At 36.5% G+C, this 24,474-nt stretch overlaps 1 protein-coding gene across 1 annotated transcript in view; it reads left to right on the top strand.

Moving 5' to 3' along the window:
* RhoGEF3 (Rho guanine nucleotide exchange factor 3) overlaps positions 1-24,474 on the top strand; it is a 137,262-nt gene that overhangs the window by 25,834 nt on the left and 86,954 nt on the right. Inside the window, exons 3-7 of the mRNA XM_086911639.1 lie at positions 13,646-13,820; positions 15,132-15,405; positions 17,983-18,278; positions 22,322-22,565; positions 22,928-24,374. Coding sequence (XP_086767765.1) covers positions 13,646-13,820; positions 15,132-15,405; positions 17,983-18,278; positions 22,322-22,565; positions 22,928-24,374 — 2,436 coding nt within the window. The remainder of the gene's footprint in view (positions 1-13,645; positions 13,821-15,131; positions 15,406-17,982; positions 18,279-22,321; positions 22,566-22,927; positions 24,375-24,474) is intronic.

Here is a 24,474-nt window from a genome sequence, read left to right as displayed (position 1 = left end):
TACTTATGGATATTTCAACTAGTAAATACGGTAAAATACGTCGATTATTCGAATTAATCAGGAGGGAAATCCATTTCGGATAAACGGTTTTTGATAATCGATTAGAAAAAATTTATATATGTATACGACATAACTAGAAAGAAAGAATTTTCGAATGTTATTACATAAAGAAAGATTGTATAGATGAAGGAAATACATCGTAAAAAAAATATATTAATCGTTTTTGTCACACAAAATGTAGAAATTCGCATTTGCATAATTGAAATTCGGATGATCATTCTAATGTAAATCTACTTACTACGATCTATATCAAAAGTAACATTAATTACAACGAACAACGTATTTTGGATAAAGCAGAGGAGAAGGAAAAAAGTAATCCTCATATTTATCGTTTTTACCTTTTATAATCGTTTGTCATTCCGCTCTATTTGATCCGAAATGTCGGATTTGGAACAGCCTTATTGGGAGGAATTTATCGTGTCCTGTTTTTTGTTACGGTTCTGCGTTTATTTTTCGCAATATATATATATATACAGTTCCTTTGTTAAGCTGTTGGACAACGGTTAATAAACTTAACGATCCTGCACGATTGTAATTATAAGGACAATTTAATCATCGATAAAATGTAAAGAAGAACAAAAGCATCGCGCTAATTTTTGCTCAAAAGCTTTATCTCATCGTGTTTTATTTCCTCAAATCGTTTGCGTTTGGTAAATTTTGCATTTTCTTCTATTTTTCACGATCGAATTTGCACGAAGCATCGTTTTTATAACGTGAAGTTTTACAATAAACATTGCACAGCCGAAAAACAAATATTTATCACTGTAGCTTTATTTATCCTTCATTTGGTGGACCTGTTTCGGTCGTTGTACACTCACATCCGGTGTTACATAATTCGCGTGGTTAAATCTGCTGGTTAATTAATCTAAGAAGAGAGTTAAAGATAAATCGAAATCTGATTTTTTAGATTTTTGTAAAATTCGAATCCAAAACTTGGTGACAAAATTATCCAAATCCAAAATGTCTTTTCTTTTTCTTCTCGTTGATATCTGAAATTCTGGTGAAATAATAAAGTCGTTTCAAGTATTTTGAAAAAAAAATCTTTAAAAAGTAAATTATCTTAGCGTAGTGGATATTAATTTTTTAATATTTCATTCAATGTTATGATATATATTATGTGAGTTTCTATTACGAATGATCTGTGGATGGAAAAGCTATTTGTACATACCAATAAATTAGGTCTACTAATGTATCACGATAATTAAGAGGAAATGTAGATACTATTAAATAACCTTTAACTGGTAGATTCGCACAATGATAGTTAGTATAATCATAATTGTATCTATACCTCGAACATCTGATCCAAATAATCGAAGGATTATTCGTATTTGTACATACGATTATAATGCTAAGTAGTGTATGTTAATTAAAATCAATATTCAATGATGTTAAATTTTATGCAAATTCAAAGTTGGTCATTGAAAGTTAATGAAAGAAATCTGATTGATATATGAATGGTATTATCATTTTATTAATATTCATCTTGCTGAATCGCATGCTCTATTTCGATGCATCATTAAATTTGTTTAACTGTTCTCGTTTTCGATTTTTTTTTTTTTTTTTAGCATTATTCTTATTATTTCGATTAAAATAACGTTATATATAATTGAAGTTTGAGTTTAAATTATAACAGAAAGAGATACGGAATTCCGTTTATTATTATTTGAAACGCAAATTTCATGTAATTTTCAGTACCTTGTTTCCCGTGTATAGTAATAGTAGTAATATTTCATATATTATACCGTACAATTTCTATGTAACGATTCTTTTCTCTGAACCATAATTAAATTTACAATTAATAATAATTAAACTTGATATAACAGTCTTTACATTGTGCATGTTTTAAAATAAAAAGATTTTGAAAAATTAAGCAATATCTTACGAAAGATATCGATATTTCATAAAAAATCTATACATTAAAATTTACTTTACAAAAATTAAAATTTAAGATTTATACCAGATGTCAAAAAATTAGAATAAAGAAAATGCAAAAGATCTTAAATACATTTGAGAGAGAAAGAGAGAGAAACAGATTAATCAGGAAACGCATTAACATGATAACGAATGCAACTATGTTAGTAGTAGATAATATTATAATTTCAACGCCATCTCGTTACATGCGGTACATATTACATTAAACAAGAGAAGCTTTTACCAGTCTAATCCAAAACCGTCACCGAAGAGATTATCATCAACTACCTGCACCGTCGCGTCTGCTCGTTATAATCGTTTATTCAAGGTATAGCTTGAACTTTGAACAAATTTATGAAACAACCCCGAAAGCAAAGTAGAAGTACATTTTTTATGTAGAATTATTCATATAAATATAAACATACGATCTACATATGATCAGACATGCACATATGCATATAAGTATGCCGTATATATATGCATATTTTAGAGAAATCCTATTTGTAGTTTCCTATCCGTAGTTTTAGTTAATTAGCTCTGGGTGCAATGACCAGACTAGTGTCAACCGAGAACTGCAAGAGTATTTTTGCGCCGCCAATCAGGTTAATAACGTTTCCCTCGACTATTGGCAAGAATCGTGTGTGCACAAACGTATCTGGCTCACGCGTGTACACGTACACATCTACGGCCAATCTCATTAAAGGAGCCAATTGTTTCCAACTCATATTCAAAGTTGCATTCGTAGAGGCATACCATACCTTTCCGTTTTGCACGTCAATTCCTTCCCGCTTGCCTTTACGAAAATGAATGGGAGGACGTCAACGACGTTGGGAAAACAAAATTATCGTCGTCGGACGATGGTTTCCACGGCGAATAGAAAACCGGTTTTTAAGCCCCTCTTTCAATTCCATGGGTTATCCCATTCCCTCTCGTCTCGTTCTCGTCTTCTTTGAAAAATTCTAAAGTCAGTATTATTGTGGAGCGAGTTTACAATGAACAGTTACAATGTACGGGGAAGGAAATACTTCTTTCTATAGATGGATATTTCCTGTTTCGTTGCGATACAATTAAAAAAAAGAAAAAGAGATTCGAAGAAAAATTAATACGCTATCTTTAAATAGTGTATCAAATGTGCTTCTTTATTTTTCCACTTTTTTCAGCGAGAAAATTGAGAAAATTTAATCAATTTGCTCTGTCAGAGATTGTACTTTTCAGAAGCGAATATCTGAAATATTTTACGATTCAACTATCGTAAATTATCTCTTTTTTGATAGCGCTTTATTGAGATACAGGGTCAAAATGCATTTCATCAAAGAGATGAATGAAAATCGTCAACTTTGTGGCGAAAATATCCATCATTTATGATATCACGATATTTCAATCGATTTCAATGTATTCTCTGACTATCTTTTCGATTCTTTTTTAAACATTGAAATTTCATCATGACTTATAACGATCGTATTAGAACATCATCATCTCGATTCGATAAATCATTCGATCAATAGATTTGTAAATAACACGTAGAACAGATAGAAATAACATCAAATGTTGTGACGTTAATTTATATTACTCGAACATTTTATTGTAACAAATTCTAAACGATCCTAATTCAATACTCGAGAGTTGTAAATCAAGATACGAGTAATTCTATGAATAATATTAGGAATGTTAAACGTTAACAGTTTCGGTTACTATTCTATCATTATTCCCGTAAACGTTTGAATAGATGAATCCCCCTCTTTAACAAGTATTCCTTACAAGTCCAGACATAACCAATTTCAATTATACCGGGTAATCTTCACTGCCTCAGGTTACCGCGAACAGTGCAAACTTGCGAGACAAAGCTCGCATCATGGAATCGTCATACTTACGATGCATGTTTCCGTATAGAATTATACGTGTATAGTAGAACTAGAATTGCGAAACTTCACTTCTCTCTCCCTTCTCGCTCGTTTAAAATGAATTGAATATATTCGCTTTTATCCACGATCTTTCTTCGATCCAGTTTTTTCCCCCTCCCCGAATGGAACTCGATGTTTGAAATCCATTTTAATATTAACCTTTCGTGTTGTTCCTTTTTTTTTTTTTTTTTCTTTTTCTTTTTGCACTCGAAACTTCGTTGGAAACGAACGTTCTTTGGAAACATTAAATCACATTCGCGTTTTCCTATAATTGCGTAAAATCTTTGTGCTCGTAATGCATTTTAACAGACTACCGCCGTTTCTTCGCCGTTAATTTCGTAATTTCACATTTATTTCGCGCTCCCATTAAATCCTCCGACAGGTAACGAGGTCGCGCGGTACTCATAATAAAAATTATTGCGTTCGATACTTGAGCTCTCGTTTCGAGTCTTACGATTCGAGGCGATGTCAATTTTAGGAAAATTGTAACAAATCGCACGAGATTGTGGAATTTTGTACGCGTTTCTAAACATCCCAAAATTTATTGTTTTAACCGTGGAATTTCATTTGGAATTAATTCATAACAGATGACGTATGTCATCTCTCAACGTGACATCGAAAGTTTTCTAATATCGGAGTTATATCACTTCTAACGCGACATGGATACTATTATTTTCGCATAAGCATGAAATAATGGCAGGTCATACACGAAACAACTTGACTTATTTACCATATTTTCATTTATCAAAAAAAAAAAAAAAAAAAATTAAGATTAAAAAGAATCAATGTTTATATGCATCCTTTTTTGGCATCTTGCTTTAATTCACGCGTACAGTTTAATGTTGTGCATATTAATATATCTTGGAGTTGCGAAAAACATATTTTATTGCTTCTGAGCTTTCTCATTTTGAACTTGTCACAAGGCTCGACGTTCATTTAATTACACGCATGACATATTAAGGCTGAAACAATTTTCTCCTTCGATTACTTGTAATAATTTCGGTGCTCGTTATCCTTTCTCACCGGTTTTACTCTTTGTGCTGGATATAATAGCGGTACTTAATAAACAATCATACGCAGCGTCAGGCAAAGTTCGCTTTTAACTGCAAACGCTAACTGGAATGTTAAGAGGAATTTACGTATTAATTTTCAAAAGGATTCGAGTCTGATTTCAAAGTTGGCTAAAGTTTTACCCATATCCTGACATTTATTAGCAAATTATTTTTCATCAAAATTGATCATCATATCGTCGAAATATATTGCATTAAATCATACAAACAAATAACAAGCATATTGATATATTATCATATCATGTATAACGATACGTTATTTTGTCATCACATATTGTAATAATTATGATATAATAAGAGGATGAGGTTTAACAGAAATCTTTTTATGGAAATATTATAGATTTTTAAAAAAGATTGATGGAAAAGTTTTCAATTAATTCGCAAAGAATGATTATAATGTCTCGTCAGATTCGAAGATGGAAGACAGAATAACAGGGAAGAATAACGCTATATATATAGAAGTATGTTTTCGTGTTTAATTTCTTTTATAGATATATGTTAAACGAGTTGTCAATTCCCACTTTAACGAAGCTGAAACTTGTGACAGGATCGTGAAGGGTCGTGGAGAAAAAAATGTACGACGCGACGAGGAAAATTGATTTACGATATCTCAACGATAGGATCTTGTATCGGATATTGCGCGACACTATTTTCACGGGATAAAAAGCACTGTTGCTGGTCAGGAACTGTAAAGAAAAACGTAAGAAGCATTAGATATCGATAATCTGTCTATTGCTCGATTTAATTTTCCTTGATCAAGCCATTTGTTTATAAATTTCACTTACATCCCCTCTTCATTTCGTTGATTTGTAAATTTGATATTGGCAGATTTTTTTCTTCGCTACTTTGTTGTTTCCTATCCTGTATGAAATACTACACTTCGTTTCCAACTTTCGTTTCCATCTTCTTTTTTTTCTTCTTCTTTCTTTTTAATCCAATATTATTCCGAGCATACAAATCGTTTCTCATTCAATCAAGAGTTTATGAATTTTCTACCTTTCCTTTATTTTCTGAAAACAATTTTTCATTTTCTATTTTATATTTCATTCAGAACTGTTGATTCTTTTCTTTTTTAATTCGATATTACTTCAGGTATATAAATCGTTTTTCATTCGATCAAAATTTTATTTTTAAATTCTCTTCTCTTTTCTTCTCTTCGTTTTCTGATAAATTCTTTTTTAATCCGTATGAAATATTATACTATAACTCATTTAGAACATTTATTTCCATTCTCTTCTTTTTTTTTCTCCGTTATTTCGTTATTACACGAAGTAAAATCGTTTTTCATTCAGCCATCAATAATTTATCATCTTTCTCTTATTTTATGATGAAATCTTTACAAATTCCAAATTACGCACACTCTATCTTTTTCTCGTGTTTATTTCTTCTGGTTATTCCTTCGTCGATCTCAATTGTTTCGATTTATTTTCGAGAATAAAGATTCGAGTGCAAATATGGATGTATCCTGATAAGATTTTGCAAGTTGAAGCGCTATACGAGAATGCAATGGCAGGAATGCAACGAATTGTTCGACTGTAATAGAGATGCGCGAACAACGAAAGTTTCTGAGCAAATTTACAGTATTTGGCCAGCGTGCATTCGGTCGACGATATGGTAGTTGCAATTCTCCTCCAGTTCTGTCAACAATTCGATGATATTACAAAGTTTTGTCCTATCTCGTCTTTGAAGTCGTGTGGCAAGGGAGTTATTGCAAAATTTAAAAGCATCTTCTCCGCTTCGAATACATATTCGCTGTGTTTGTGATTCGATCGCATAAGTCTTTTTTATTATTATCATTTAACGAACGTTTAAAAAGTGTCTCAATATCGAAACGAAAGATAAACGTTCGTATCCGCACGATATTTAAATTAGAACTGCAATAAATCGTCCCATATTGCACAGGTGCGATTCGCGATAAAATTCCAACATAAATTTATAATATTCGAAAATTGTATTAAAATATGTACGAGGGCAAGTTAATAATTATCTGCAATGTATTTATAAAATTTATTAAGTGATAAATTGATTCGATCAAAAACATTTTATTCAAAAGGTAATGTAATTATGTTGATAAACTTGAAATGTATTAAAAGGGGACTATATTAAAAATATAATATTACAAATATTATATTAAATCATCGTCTATATAAGAAATATCGTCTTACAAATTTAATTATAAAGGATCATGTATTGCACATGTTTAAAATTATAAATAATCATGACTACAGTTTATGAATGAAAAGTTAAATAGACGATACATAGATTTAATACGTACATTTTTCTAAATCAATCTAAATCAATACCAAATATTACCACTTATCGTTTTGCGAAATTTTTTAAATAGCAAATTGAACAAATTTTTAATCTAGAAATTTAACGAATCTTAGTCTTAATCATAAGATATATTATTTTTCTTCGTGAAATTATTCCTTTAAAATGACATTTGCTTATCAGGATGATCTAATATATTACAAAGAATGACTAATTTACTCAATTTCTTGATGAAATAAACGAAACTTTGGGGTGAAACTTCCCTCTTACGTAATATTTATCTAATAGAATTCCACGATAGTTATTAACTAGTTTGAAACAGGGAAGCCGGTTAGTTACTACTCACCTCTTAACCGTATATCTTCTTATTAGTCTGCGTAAGTTTCCTTTAAAGTCTCCGGTTTGGGGGTATCAGTTTCTCGAAGGTGTCGTCGAAGACACCAAGGGAACTAAATCGACGTGTACAAAGTTCACGATAGATATCACCGATTGAAACAACTGCATGCATACGAGCCGTCCATTTCCAACCTGTCCATCTCTATTTCAGTTGAGTAGACAGTTGGTACTTGCTTGCAAATGGCTTTCGCATCGACCGATACGCCTGGATCGAGGGGTACAATTCGCTGCTCTCCTCGGTCAAACCTATCTCGTGAAACGTGCTAATCCATATTGATATGTTATATCAGTTTTCTTAAATTATTATCTATCGATTTTCCTTAGACGCGAATTTATCTGTTGTCTGTTTTTCAACGTGATCGACACGATTTTAATCGTTGCAGGATCGATGAATCGTGATGGATTTTACGCAAATTTTCAACCTCAATAATTGTATCAAAATTGGTAATCTATCAACAAGGAAATAGAAAAATTCGCGATAAATGGATTAGAAAGGAATCAAAGAACAGAAATGGTTAAAGTAACATAAAAAGATAATGTTCGATCAATATAAATTTAATGAATGATTGGATAAAATTACCTCGTTTAGTTGTATCTCGCTAAAATTTCGTTTCCACAATATTATGTAAATTAAGGAAGTGAATTTGCATCGTTGAGATGTAATTTATATTACAGTTTGCAAATAAGGGTATTGTTAGTAGATTTTTCATTTATTGAATGACATAGATAAGAGAGGAAATTTTTTTTTTTTCTTTCCTCTTACAACTCGGTGATGCTTGTTTAAATATGTTAGCGAGATAAAAAGAAGGATAAAATTGAACTAACGACGTTTCACAGTCGGACGAGATGCAACTTCATTTCCCTTAACGAGGATACCTCGATCGATTCGTGAAGGATAGACGGTTTTAGGTTATCGCGATAGTTTCTTTTTTTCTGCGATTTTTACAAGATACGTAGAAAAGGAAGGGATCCGCGAACGTTCTAAACTTGGTCTTGTAAGCGGAATTCTCGACTCGAATGCTTTCAAGTACCTTTTCCAGGATAATTGAAAATCTACTCCTGCGGTTTTTCCGTGGTCGAAGTGCTTTCGCTTCTTTCTCTTCCTCCTCTTTCCCTCTACCACTCGAAAACGCGAATTATGCATGCACCCCATCCTCAACGGGGAGACTGAACGCACGGTGGAAAGACCTGTGCCATCCCTATGTTTGATATAACATCACGTGGAATCCCACGTCGAACATTCTGCCACGATATCTCATAAGATTGAATAAAATATCGAATTATTTTCCCCTGTAAATCAATCACGCGTGATCTCGAAATTCAATTTCTCTTAATTTCAAAGTATTCGTTGTACAGTTTGATTAAGGGGAAAAAATATTTATTAAACCTATTTTCCAAGAACAAGATATTACATACGCGTTTATGATATTCATCGATCCTATCAAGGATACAAAATTTGAATATTCCTCTCTTGAGAATTTGGACAATATACGGCCCCGTGGCATGATAAGGATGGCCTACCAACCGCTTATATACGCTAAATGTATAATTTCGCAGGCTAGACAGGTTATTGTAGGCGAAGACAACGATCGAAATAGGCAATATACGATTGTTGGGAAGAACTTGATTGAAAAATGCTGGTCGATATCGACTATGAACCGTCCAATAATATGCCCGATACAAAGTTTTATGGCTTGCCGTACATTCCATGGGGAAATCATCTGGCTGAAATTCCACAGCGAAATTTCAGCCAAGTTTGAACCTCTATCAGCATGATCTCGCATAGAGGATTTGTCGACGTTACGTGATTAATTAATTTAATCTAATGAAACTGTGGAAGAAGGATTACCGAGAATCGATCATTAATATTATCTTGTTGAACGTACATCTGGGCGATCGTCTGATTCGAAATAACCGAACAATGAATTACAACTCTTGGCAATGACTTGAATTGTTAAACCTCCCCCCGTGACGACACTTTATTATATTTGGACACGATACTTTCCTGTTCTACCTACCGTAATTACGCAAGATATTATTTTTCATCGTATGCTCGTTACGCAATTATGTAACGAAGAGAAGCATCCATTACCATCGATACGAGGATCGAAGGACGTTGAACGGTGAAATCGTGTGAAAAGGGTGTGCGGGAAATTATCATGGAGTGGCGAACGAGCACAATAGTGGCGATCCTCGAAAATCCAGGCGTAATTCAACGATGACCCGAGCTTTAAGAGCTTTCGAACGTACACCGTTCCTTCACGAGCATTTTCTCCTCTTCCAAGAGTCCAGATAACCACGCCGTGTTGACTTAACGCCCCGTTCCCATTGTATTTATCTGGCAACGAACACGAGAGCCAACCGGATAATACCGACATTGTGTGTTCACGTGGAATATTGCACACATTTATATGCAACATTGGCGCTTACGTTAACTGTGAATACGCGTGGATACTCCGCTCAACGCTTTGGAAAGCACCACTTGGTGTGCTTGGGGGGACCACGTTCTTTGCGAATCATCCAGAGGGGGAAATATTTAAAGCGAGCGAATTGCTCGTTAGAATAATAACCCTTAGATGGCGAGAGATGAAAAGAAGGAGACGATTAAATGGTTCCTCGAGGTTTTAATCGATCGATATCGAGCGAAAACAAGCGCATTTTAATCTTACCTTGAATACTCCATTTTATCGTTATAATATTTGTAAATTTTCCATTCTTTGTTATCGTTGATTTTTTTTTTATCACTGGTTAAATAATAACAACATAATGACTTGATTTATTTGCAAGGTATGTTAAGTGAAATGTGAAAATATAAAGTTGAACAGTGGAAACGAGAATTTTTGCATATTAGGAAAAAAAAATGTGTAGCAAACAAATTAATAATAATATCGAAAATAATAATTTTATTCTATATATATATATATATATAAAATAGTTGTGGTACAATTTTAATTTAATTTAATGACTATTAATATAATTAACAATTTCGTAAAGAGGATTTGAACGAGTTTTATTGTAGCTTTGTAATTTCAATACGATGATCGTGAAATCGTAACGCGCCGAATTGTTCATAAATCAATGAAATGACAGTCATTAGCTAGATTTTCTCGTAAATAAAATTAATTCCAATTCCGTCTAACCCAACATTAATGGTATTTCACACTCGACGGTTTCATTGAATTGTGCATTTGCATACTTCATTCTAATTGCTACGTACTTTTAAAAGTTTAATTAAATGCCCCTCCACGTGTCATGTGTCACTGTACGAACGTTCGATCAAAAATTCCTATAATTTTACTCCTTTATTCCCATCCACACAATGTATGATGGTAAAATAAAAATATCATCAAAAATCAAATTAAAAATATAAATTCGAATAAAATCTTTCAACGAATATATTATTTTCGATAAATGTGTCGAAATATTTCTAATCTTGTATTCTTGAACTTGTATTTACGAAAGATCAATAATGGAAACTATTGCAAATCGCTCTGCTTCACCGCTATTTCGTTCTTGGACACGTAACCATAAATTTTGATCACTCGACTCGAAGCATCTGTTTCGATCGGATAATTCTCGTTTTGAAAAACCGCAGTGCCTCCCACTCGTAAATTCCGATCAGAATTTACAATTTATAGAGTGACTTTAGCCACGCGCGAACACGTTTTCGAATTACAACTGAGAAACGCGCAAAAATCTCGGCACAATTTATTTCCATGTTCGTTTATTCGCAAAATTCTGTCACGTGCAATATTCTTCTGTTGCAGGAATTGAAAAACCTTTTTATGATGAAATTATTGAAATGTTTTAATATTTTATCGTTAATTATTTATTTTTAGTTGAAATTATTTTCGTATTGTTTGAACAACGGGTCATAAAATATGAAAACATTCATTTTCGTAAGAAAATTTCTGAAACGCAATTAATATTCGATACAGACAACAAAGTTGCTTCTATATAACTATGCATTTTAATCGAGCTATTATCTTTAAAATTTATTTAAAGTAGATATTACATATATATATATAACATTATCATCAAAGACATTCTCCTTTAATGATACGTGTCTTATAAGTGGTATGTCAATGTTGAAAATAGAAAAATACTTGAGAAAGCAGAATACTTGGAGTTATCTTTTCGAAAATAAAATTATATTGGAATATTCTGAATCGTTCATCGTGTATTATCGAAATGTTTAATTTATAAAAAAACATTTCTCGTTAGAAAAAAATAAATAAAAGTTTTCTTTTGATTCTAAATAAATAATAAATTGATTTGAAATCGTAGATATTAAATAGAAAATTGTTTCTCGTGAAACATTTGCACGATAGTACAGAGTATATTTTACAGAATTTTTTCACGTGTATAAATTCTGCGTTACATTTTATATTTTTTTCGTTAAATAACATCGTATGTCTTTGACAGTGTTCAGTGATGAAGGAATAAACCGACTGCAACATTTATTTATAGAGGTTGTAAAAGGTTAAATATTCAATTTTTACATACTACATATTTAAAATTTAGATATTGATTGAACCTGAAACTTAGAGACAATAAATTTTAATTTCATCGAATGCTTTTACTCTCGTGTTCTATTTCTCTCTAAAATAAAAATGTTTATTTTGTTACATATTTTCGTGATTCCATTAGAATTAAATATAATGGTACGCATATTGAAGTAGTAATTATCTTCTATGGATGAATAATAATTTTTTTCACAGTATACGACGCACTTCCATCACATTTACGCATGGGCCATGTTAATTTTCATTTAAAACTTTATACGTTCTCATCAACACATAAATTGGTTACGCTTCGGAAAATTTTTATCGATGCTCCAAGTTAAAATAGAGTTCATTATTGCTAAATATCAAATATTGGACTTCATTGGCAGTTTTCCAACAATATAGACGTATTTATGAATTACGAAGAGAAAGCGTAAGAAGTTTTATTTAATTAATCGTACACATCGGATAATTAAACGCTATTTCTAGCGTTCTTCGATCGAAAAAACTCGAAATAATTTTTAAACGGTGCACACGACGATAAACTAATAAACCGGTCGATAGTTTTATAGAACGTTCAAATGATACTTTCGAATGGAAATAGAAAAAACGTTTCATAGCTCTTTGTGTTCAATGGAAAATCGTTTCAATTGGAAGAACAAAAAGAAACGTTTATAGAGACGATACAGTGTTGAAACAATGCCGCAAGTTTTTAACAGTGAAACAGAAAGGAAAAAAAAAAAAAAAAAAAAGGGAACGACATTTTCGGTCCTATTTGCCAAGATTTCCCTCCCCTCTTCCCAGTTCTATTTCAAAGAGGACTGAAAGCATGGCGGGCACAGTGTCAGTAGTAAATTTTTTTCCTGATCCGACACGAGCCCCGAGAGAAGAATCCACAAGCCGACAATTACCATCCGTTTGCCTTTAAAGTTTTAAGAATCGTTTCTATTGAAAAATATTGCCTTACATTTAACAATCGAAATCGATTATCGTCGAAGATGCCTATTGGGATCCCAATCGAATTAATTCGATTACATTTCCTTGTTAGAATTTCTAAAACGAGTATCGTTAAATTTTAACGATCGAATGCACGTGTCCCGTCGTTTCAGCGCGATGGTAAACTTTTTTAGTACAGAAAACTATCATATCTAATTTGGTAACACGAAAGTGAAGAGGAACAATAACGCTAGAATCATAAAAAAAAGTTTCCTTCGAAATCAATTAATTCGTCCAAGAGTGCGAAGAGAAATAAAACTGGTAAAAATTAATAGTGGCACCAAAGTCGTAAAAAGAAAATTACATAAATTCAGTATTGACGTGGTAAGAGAGGCAAAAAATTCTGCACATTTTGACAACGAGACATTTATCGTCATTTTCATATTAACGCAGATTAATCCATTATTTTCCTGTTTTACTTTGTTTCAACGAATCTTCGGGTTTTCGATAAATCGCGACGACAATCGCGCGAAATATCCGGATTTTTTCCTTAATACTCGAAGAGAATATTTAAACGAGCTTTCTTTTTTTACAGGATGTTGGAACGACAGGATTCCACTTGCACCGGTTAAAATGAATCGTAGGGAAGACCCGCTGTTGCGGCAGCATCGCAACCGCTTGCTGCAATTAGCGGAGGTGACAAACATCAAGCCTGGCCGTGGCAGCGGGAAAAGACGAGGCCAGAGGCAGTCGTACGGTTTCGGACCCAGGTCAGTTTGATAAAATATCTCAATCGTAATGGCATGTTGCTTGTTAAAGTTGTTAACGTCTGTTTTTGTACAAAAGTCAAGAGTACAAAGCTCCGAGTTGAACAATTTTTACAATACTTAGGAGAAAATAGCGCATTATTTGCACAAATGATCGACTCGTTCAGGAGAAACATTAGAGAGTAATAAGTATTTTTTGCAACAATTATTTATATTAGGATATTCTTGAAGATATCATTTTTAACGTTTTTTTTTTTTTAAATCAAAGATGAACAAGAAGCACGAGAAAGGAAACGTGTAATAATAGAGTAACGATCTTAGAAACAGTTTCGAATTTTTTCCCTCGTTTATATATTCGTCTTCATTACAGCCTCGACTACAATAGATCCCCAAGCCGTCCACATTTTTATCACGATCCGTCCGTTTCTTTCTTACTTTTCCTCTCTCCTTTTCCCTTTTTTAAATCGTTTTTAACGTTTTATTATGAGGAGAAGAAGAGGAAATCTCGGACAAAAATATCAGGGGACAGTAAACTATCCGTGGCTTTCAGCGGGCTTGCATAATTAACCCTTTTAAGCCGGCATTACGCGTGTCGACGTGCGCGACATTGCATTCACCGTGCATTTCACTGATCCGCCTTCTGGCCCATTCTTTGTCTCTCCCTCCCTTTTGTTCCCACCACCATGCTTCTGCTCTTTCACTGTTCCACGCTCACCCTTTTCCCCAATGTCCCTTGACGAAATTCCTTTCACGCGAGAAGAATCTCGACACCCCTGGAGACATCCTCATGAAGAACGACGAAGCTCGCGTATCCTCTATAAATATTAATCGTATTCCACGATTGTTGATTCTTGTCGCGGAGTCGAGTCGAGGATTTTGACTTGCAAACAATCGAGAACACCGTCAAATACGACGGTATCGAGCTCAGAGAAATCGTTATCGACCTGAAATCGTTATCGACAGCATATTATCCGATCGACAGTTGATCGGCATATTAGCAATCGACACCGAACTTTCGATCGTCTATTCATGAATTAGACATTATATACAATTTACATTCACGTGAAAAAAATTCAAATGAAATTGAATCTAATTCTCGATTAAATGAATACTATGAAGTATCGGTCATCTTATACGTGAAAATATAAGCAAAAAATGTAATCTTTTTTTTTTTTTTTTTTTTTTTTGAGAAAATCGAGATTGAGGTATTATTGTTGAATAAACACATTTCTGATTGAAATATACGTAATTAATAGGAATATGCCGGTGACTTTTAATTTAATAAAAAGAAATCGATCTTTCGTACTATTCCAGCAATGGCGGTTCGAGTACCGGTAGCCGCATCACCCTTCAGGATATCGTGAGAAGCGATCCTGGATACACGCCAAACATCGAGCATTTAGTTTTTCCGGAGCGCAAAAGCAGTAATCCGAATCTGGCCAAAACAGCCGAGGAATCGCCGCCAAACAAATCCAAAGTCAATGCAACCACCTCGGGCAGATCTAGGCTCGCTGAAGTGTTCTCCAGGCATTATTCGAGAGGCTCGTCCCAAGACTCTTCCGTTACGTCCAGAAAGAATCACTTAAACGTAAGTGCTTAATAAAATGTTTAATATTTCTTTAAGATTTCTATAAATCTATTCTTCCATCTTTTTTTTCTGTAATATAATCTAAAATATTAACATTCTTTAGATATTTTTAATAGCTAATAATTTTTATCGATCCTGATATCATTCGTTTACAAATTTTAACAATTAAACGAATATAAAACACAATTTCGTCCGAATATCCTGCGATAATAAAAATAGTATTCAACAATGTTTAGCGATCGATCATGTCTCTAATTGTGCTTATCAAGCACAATTGGCAGCTCTTCCTGTTTATCGATATCCCCGGATATGCGATCTTCTTTCCGTCGCACAACAAGCAGGCCTCGGAATTCCGAATAGTTTCGACATTACATTGGACTATCGATATACCCGTAACAATATTAATCGATGATTTTCAAAAATAAAGGAAACGATACAAAACAAAGTTTCGTCGTAGAAACGCGATAAATCCAGTTTAACGGCGGTTGAATTATCGACCCGACCTAGATATTCCACTCGATTTCTATCCTGTTTCGAGGCTCGAGGTCGTTTCAATTTTTCCACGTTAGGTAAACAACCAAGTTGCCGAAAGAAATCGGACGTGCACGCGTAATAAAACACTGCAACGACCTCGATTTCTTCATATTTCTTATCAACGGCGCCAATTCGGTGGCTGGAAGAGAAAGAGAGAGAGAGAGAGAGAGAGAGAGAGAGAGAGAAAGAAAGGAAAAAAAGAAAAACGCGGTGGAACACGGGCCACAATTAATCGACGAGAAATCTGATGGCCGATATCTTTAAGCGATAGGATTCTCTCCGGTTTGTTACGACTCCTCTCGATCCACGATGGATCGGCATGGTGAGACGGGTTTCTTCGGCGTAGCTCACGACAAAAATAAAAATACTTTCATCGAAGGAGTTGCGTAGCCAGTCTCTCGCACCTCGTCCGTATTTGGAAGTAGAAACAGCCGGCAACCTGTGTTGTGAGTTTAGTTCGTCTGGTGTTGCGACGCGCCGACATTACCTCGTCACGATTACTTCCAGAATACTTTTATGTAATCTCGAAGAGGTTTGATTTTCGTGTCGATCGATGATATTTGATAGTTTCCATTTCCAAATCCATCAGAAATGAAAGATATTTTCGATCTTTCGCAAATGAGATAATAATAAATGATGAAAAATGGAATTTAATAATTTGGATGTTAGAAAGTTGGCAGATTTTTCGTTTTTGTTATTTTTAAAAAATAAATAAAGAGATTTTAAGGAACATTAATTTTTATTAGAATAAGAAATATATCGTAGGTCGACAATTGTATCATTTTTTTCTAAGTAGATAAGAAAAAGGGTAGAACAATTAATGATTCGTAAAAAGAGAACAATTACAGTTAATATCGTTTTGACGAGGGTCGCAAAATAAACCAATGTACGGTGGACAGAATTGGAAGAATGCGAAGGGGGAGGGCACGGATGCGATTAACAAAGGCAAAAATGGGCAATAAACCCTCTCCTCTCGATATTCCGCGAATCTTAAGAAATTCTATGGCGATTTCCTCGAAGCGATCATCGAATCTCGAATTCCCTGCTCGAAGAATGCGAATTCTCCATCGAGCGGGAATACTAGCTTGTCGTTCATCGAAGGATGCGGATAAAAGGAGTGAAAAAAATAAAGAGAAGACGATGAAAAGACGAGACCAACTTCGACAGCCTATGCTGAATCGATTAGCTTCCCCTCTCGAAGGAATAATTGAAAACGTCAAAGAAAAGAACTCAAATACGTTTCTATTTATTCTAACCGCATCCAAGTTACCACATTAGGGAACGTCATTTACGGTATCGTTCTGAACGTGCCAAGTCCGAGAATTCAAGGAGAAAACGTTGCCCGAGTCTATTAATTATTATTTATTTCGTTAATGCATCCTAAGATTCGTCGAAATATAAGTTATGCAACTTTTGAACGGCAAACTCAACGATCTTTCATAAATAAATCCTGTTCTATTTAGCGAGGTTTGGCTATTTAACGAAATGTTAAAAAATTTGTCACGACCTTCACCTGGATACTTCAAATCCCAACAGAAGTTGAACGCAATTTCTTACAGTACGCACCTTGAAACATTTCTCTCGCTATACTCTATTAACTTTCCTCCCGTTAATAATTAAAAAATTATTAGCTACGTAAATTAAGTTCGCACCTTTAGATCTCCCCCATTTTTGTTTCAAATTTAATTTCTCTCGAATTATGGTAATTTCACACGACTTACGTAAATTGAATGGCAGAGAGAATTTCGAGACGACTAATTTTATGTGATCTTTGTATGAAAGATACATCAAAAGAACGTATTGAAATTCACTTTACGTTATGTTCCAAAATATTTTAAAATTGTCATAAAAATCACAATGATGAAAATATTCTCTCAGCTGCAACCATCGATCAAGATAAAAAAATCGATAAAAGTAAATTCGTTACGTCTCCCCTCTCCCCCGTTTTCGTATCCAGCTAACCTTTCCTAAAAGTTAAAGTCAATCCCCCATCCCTTCCATCTCGATCGAGCAAACTCGGCTGATTTGAATTTCTGATCGCAGAGCACGTCACTGGACAGCGGAGGGACGGTGGTGGTGTCCCATCAGGCAACAGGGTCGAGCGTATCCACGGTGGTGACGAGAGGCGGCGGTCGTCGTTGGTTGTCGCAGAGCTCGCAATCCTCGAGGCAACATTCGGCCGAGGACGGGGTATGTGGGGGCAACGTGGGCGTCATAGGGCCCGTTTCGACCTCGTCCTCGAGTCAGGCCCCTGCTCCCGCCCTGCCACCTCGTAGAGTCAGTCCAGCCGCGAATTCTGCCGACATCTCGAATACGGCCACTGGCTCCCGCGGCGACAGGTAACGCGTGTGTTCTCTCTGTGCTATTTTCTCTTTTCTTCTCTTTCCTTCCTTCTCCCTCTCTCCTTCGATTTCGTTTCTTCTCCGTCCTATTTCTCGTTACCTCTGTTCCTCCGTACCTCGTGTTTCTTTCACGCAAAAAAGAAGAGAAAAAAAGGATATCTCTGTTTTTTCCATTATCTCAACTGGATGGACGAGCGAAGAAAGGGTGTAACTCGATTTTAACGAGAACGGTGTTCGCCACGATTTACATCCGCTCGTAAGGATTTTTAACGTTTCGTATCTCTGACCGTATCGCTGTGTTGCACAGATGTAGATATATATATATATATATATATAGACGGGTGTTTGTGCGATCCGTAAGTGTGTCGATAGCTTCGTTTTCGTACAGTGCTTGTTACAGAGTGATAGGTTTTATCGTCGGGTGAATACAAAAGTATCTATAAAACGATCGATTCGTGATTTCCTTTAGAAAAAGATATTTAAACGTTTCGTTTCACATTTTTCTCGCGATTACACACTGCTTTTCTCCATACAGATACATATTTTAGTGAACTAATCAATCTCGAAATTAGATTCATTTTGTTCTTTTCTTTTTAAACTATTCTTTTCTTTAATTTCTAATACGGCCTTCTTCGTAATTTCGCGGATATCAAAGTGGCGAGGAAAAAAATATTCTTACCTTGCTTAATCGCAGTGGATCAACGGATGAGCACCGGGGACAAAGAGCGTGTTAATTTTTTACGTGGGCTACAGCAGTTCATTGTCCCTTTCCTCGAGCGTTTTATTCGTCGGTGTGTCACGACCGGGCCAAAAAAGGATACACGTTGTTGGACTAGGCGAATAGTGACAAGGTCCAAGAGTACGATATAATTAGAACCCGCGATATTCATTTCACGATGGACGATATAGATTAGCACTTAGGCGGCAAGTATGGTCGATATCTCTGATATCTGGTAAAAAAGAAAAGAAAAGAAAAAAAAGAAAGGAAATCGATTCGATCGCAGTTTATATTTGCTCTCCCCTCCCCTTCCTCTTTCTCTCTCTCTCTCTCTTTCTCTCTCTCCTACTCTTGTTTACTTTTTGCAGTCTTCGACTACAGTCGGTGGTTAGGTACGCGTGATGTAAGTTTCATGAAGCTCGATAAAGCGACGAGCTTCCTACATCGTTCTCTCTGTCCACGAAGCTTCCCCGTGGAGTTCGACTTGTTTACACACCGGAATGCAAAATTCAACGGGTGAACGACGAAGGGACCTGGATCGTTCCTAGACCTCCTTCCGAAGCCCTATACGGTTAATTAGTCGCCTCGGATCATTTTTACGAGGTTTAATGAGATCGTGGAATAGTTGGTTGCTCGTTTCGTAGAATAGCACCATTTCGTTTCGATCTTCTTGCGTAAGACGTTATTTCCTTTCCGTAGAAATTTTGTTACAGTTTTTGAAGGGAAAATTGTCATTTCAACTCTTCGAGGTACAAATTTTTAGAGCGGATCTCTAATTGAGTAAAAATTTTATTTCGATACACGTAAACGTAAAGAAGTAGATATTATTATTACGCATGTTGCGTATTTATACATAATTCGTTCAATTTTTCAAAGGTAAGTTTTTGGTCCATTATTTCAGCCCCAAGGAGTTGAAATACTGACGGATGAATTTTAATAGTAACTCGATCGTTTTATTATCGTCGAATTAAGTGCATTCGTGGTATTAAATTTTCTTGCGCGAGAAATCGCTTTCCTTTTTTTTCCTGAGATTTTATTACGTTTTTCAAAGGGACATTGTTATTTTTTCGAAATATCGAGCCTGTGATTGATTATTGGTGGAAATTTCAATCGTGAACCAAGTTTCGTTGGCTTCGTGATGATGTAAACGTAATGGCAAAACGATGGTGCATCGATCCTTATCACGAAGATCGTGATAATAGACACGATAGAGTGATTCTAAATCAAGTGTGAAAGCCGAGGAAAGATTCTGCGGACGATGTCGGTTAAAAGGTAAATATAATTCATTGAGGAATATCTATATCTGTATATTATTAGATGTTTCAAAAATAACGTTTTATAACTCTAACATATGCCTGTTTAAATAGACGAACAATTGATCCGTGTATGTATAAGAGATAATAATTCGTTACGAAAAACGTACGATTTTACGCGAAGAAATCGATGAATTATTAAGGATTACAAAAGCTCGTTTCACGTTTACACACGATACACATTTTACAAAGTCGCCGATAAATTCACGCGCACGCCTGATTCAATTCCAATTTGAAAATGAATCGAGTCAATCGAGTTGGAAGATTAGAACGTCATTTATTTCGACCACTCGAGATCCACGATTCGAAGCTTGCCAACGAAGATTTTTCCCATTTTTCCTCCTCGCTCCTTCTTCTTTCATGAATCATTATTCTGCCGGAAGATTATTCTTGCGCTCGTTGTCGTCCTTTCTCGCGCTTCCCCTTCTTCTCCCCTCCCCTTGTGGCATTTACCGCCGCTCATTAATGATAAACGGTAGGAATTCATTTCTGAATTACCGAAGTGGTGGGGGTGGGGCCCGTCACGCCGCCTGAAATTTCCTGAAATTCATTTGCCAGAGATAACGGATTTCATTTCGAAAATTTTCCTCCACGACCTACATACGTAGCCCGACGCACGAAACCCGTTCGCAGAATTTAAATTCTGCCCACTCGTTTCCATCAAACGTTTAAAATGCGCTGGTTAAGCGCCGCGAGTCACCATTGTTCCATCGTGTAGAATCGACACACGCGAGAAAGTATCCTTGTTAATCTAATTCGAATGCGAATTTTCATTATCAACTGTGCCAATTGTAAATACGATTAATGATATTGACATAAGTTTCTCGATCGTTTGCTTTTCTTTTTTTTTTTTTTTTTTTTACATTATTTTATTTTCCAGCGGAATGGGATATCGACGTAAGCGTTTGTAAGCGTTCAATCATTTTGACTGACTCGTTGCGATGAAGTTTGAATTTTATCAAAAGTTTTGAAAATTAAAGTGACGATCAAGATTTTGTAAGAGAGTTCTTTTTATTATCGGTTAATAAATTGAACGATCTGAAAAGAATTTCTCAAAGAACAAAAGGATTCTCTTCGTTATTACGCGTCACACTTTTCGAATTAATTTTATGGTATAGCAATATTCCATTATATATACGTATTAATCGGAGAGAATAATGGATACAAAAGATATTTGCATATTTGCCGTTGTGTTAATATCGCATTTAACAATATATAATAAATTGGATCCAACTACGTTATATTTTACATCATTTAATATCGCTTTTTCATCCACGTCTATTAAAATTTAATATTAAAAAACGAAATATGGAACCCAAATGATAAAAACAATGATTCGTTAAAAAATCATTAACACAATCACGCAAATATTTTTTATAGCCATTACGATCTCGAAATTAAAATAATCGCTCGGTATCGTACATATCTTTCGTTTCTTTGATCACGTCGTTTCTATCGTCACGTCCTCGCTACTGTACACATTGGAACGCGTGCGAAGAAAACAGAGAGGAACTCTCACGGAACACACGTTCAATCACGGTCAAACTGGAAGCGTTTCGGTGTCTCGCGAAACTCGGCGAATGTTTATTTTCGTCGGAAACGAATCCGTTTTACGGCTCGTACGTTGCTAGCTTTTGCCACAGCACATATAGCGCATTCCGTGGTATGCTCTCGTATCGAGAGTAGCCAGGAAAGAATCTCGTCTCCGTAGACATTTCGAAGAAAGACGAGGATACAACATTCTTCGTTTCCCTCACCTCTTTATTTCCTCCTCCGCATATCGCGATCTCGATGAATATTTATACGAGAAGATCGTACTCGAGGAAAAGCAACAATTCTTCTTTCGAGAATCAATTCGAAACGTAAATGTTTTTTCTTCTTCTTCTTCTGATTAAGTTCGTAGAATACTTCACTCGTTGTCTGTAGAATACTTCACTCGTGGATAATAATTTTGATGATTGGGGAAAAGTTTCATCTAGTGATTTATTTGCCCGTCGACTCGTTTGCAGAGGTCAAAACGTGTCGATCCTGCATCTGCGCAGCACCTCGGATCCTTGGGAAGTTGGTTCTCAGGGCTCCTCGTACAGCGTCGGTAGCAATAAAAGTCAAAGCGGGGGCAAAGGAAAATCAAGTGGAAACGCCCGAGGGTCGTATACACGGGGCACTTCAATACCATCCTTGAAACGGCACGATACAACGGCATCGGCATCGACTTCCAGCCTAAAGCAACATCGGCAGGACAGTCATAGTCAGGCAAGTAAAGAGTCGAAAAAGAAGATATTCCTTCTATTATTGTATCGTGCTCCTTTGAAATCTCGTGCAACACGGTATCTCTAGCGAGCTCTCGCTTCGAAGAATGAAAATTTCGCGCTCGAAACTTACCAAATTTTCATCGAAATTTTAAAAATACTCTCACTCGTACGTTTATTCGAATAATCGTGAACGGCATAAATTTCGTTCTACCCTTTGAACAGGCATACTTCTCTTAAACAAGGAAAGAGAAACAAAGTTTCGAAATTCGGAATAGAGCTCGTTAAAAAAAGTTTCGACCTTCTTCGAGTGTCTGGAAGACTTCCCTTCCCCTTCCTTGTTTCTATCGATGAATTTACGAACAGGTGACGAGTTCTCGTCGTCGAGAATCCTCGAATTCGTTCCTGTCGGGTAACAGCGGCACATCCGGCGAACTTTTCATCAGCGGCGATTGCAGCAGGGAATTGTCGCCGGTCCGATGGTGCGATCGAGAAGTGGACGGCGTCTATCTGGGTCGATCCGGTTGGGTTCAGGTGCAGCAACGATCCCTGGACGAGAATCGGCGGACAAGCTACGAGAGCAGCCTGGTGACGGCGGCCACGGGCACTCTCCCGTTACCGCGACGAGCCACGGTAAAATTGGCCGATTATCATTGCAACAGCGAGCCGGGTAAATGCCCGGAGGAGTTCCTGCGATTGGACAGCCAGAGACCGGACTATCTGGCCCTGCACGGCCAAGATTTCGAATCCGTGGGGAGCAGCGCTTGCACCTCGCCCCACAGCATCCCGGAATCGTATTCGCCGCCCTCGATCACCCCGATAATTTCCCCGCCACCGGCGTTCCAGGATGCGGTCGGGAAGAAAACCTCCTCCTCCAAACATTGTCCGGGGCGCAACAATTACGGGAAGCCGCCTTTCCTCCCTCGATCCAACGCTATAGTGGACAGCGATATCATCAGCCCTCCGCCTTCGCCCCCGCATCAAGTCAATTGGAGTTCCTTGCCGCCTGCCGCCTCCCGAAAATCTTCGAATACGCCGTCCAGAGCTCGGAGGCAGAACAGCGGCGGTCAACAGCAGCAGCAGCAGCAACAACAACAGCAACAGTACAGAATGGCGCAAGCCAAGTCGTTGGAAGATCAGTCTTCCTCGAGGAGGTCGCAATTCGTCCAACGTTATCTGGAATCGTCGAGCTCGTCCTCGTCGTCGGTCGGTTTCAGAAGTCTGGATAGTTGCGTGACGAGAACTACCATGCCCAGATTGGCGGAGAACACCGATTCCTCGGTGGAAGGGTACGACGACGGCGACGACGAGGACGACAATCCGAGCTCCTCGTTGAATCTGAGCCTCGTTTCCTCCTCGATAATAGCGTTGAACTCATCCACGGAATCTATCCGCGCCAACGGCGAGAGGATCTCGCCGAACAGGCAGAGCAGACATCACAGGAGTCAGCAGGGATTGAGACGATCGCCGGGATCGTCGGAATCGGGCAAGTTGTCGTTCAACTCGCCATCTTCCTCCTCCTCGTCGTCGAGCAGCACGGACAGGCAGGGCAGATCGCCGACACCGAATCCTTTCAGACGTAGCAACGCTTCTAGGCAACATCAGAGCGCGAGGACGGCGCAAGCGTCTCCGGACTCTCATCAGTCGCGGGTGAGAAGGTCCAGAAGTCTTCAATTACCGGAGAAAAGGTCTCCGAGCGCCGCTGCGCCACTGAATAGGGAACATTCGAGGGAATCTAACGAGCCCCACAGATTGGTCGTGAAAATTTCCAGCGATCGAGGCAACGAGAGGAAACGTCATGCTCTTCAGAATAGTAAGCAATACTCTTTACGTTGTTTAACGTTAAATTCTTTTTTCTTTCTTTCTTTTTTTTTTTTTTTTATTCAAAGATCTATTTCGCACAATTTCTTTAC

The sequence above is a fragment of the Apis florea genome, unplaced genomic scaffold (genome assembly GCF_048593485.1).
Source record: "Apis florea isolate Af1SG1 unplaced genomic scaffold, ASM4859348v1 contig_3326_pilon, whole genome shotgun sequence".
Classification (NCBI taxonomy): domain Eukaryota; kingdom Metazoa; phylum Arthropoda; class Insecta; order Hymenoptera; family Apidae; genus Apis; species Apis florea.
The sequence above is the reverse complement of the archived record's forward strand: the minus strand, read 5'-3'. Positions and strand labels throughout refer to the sequence as shown.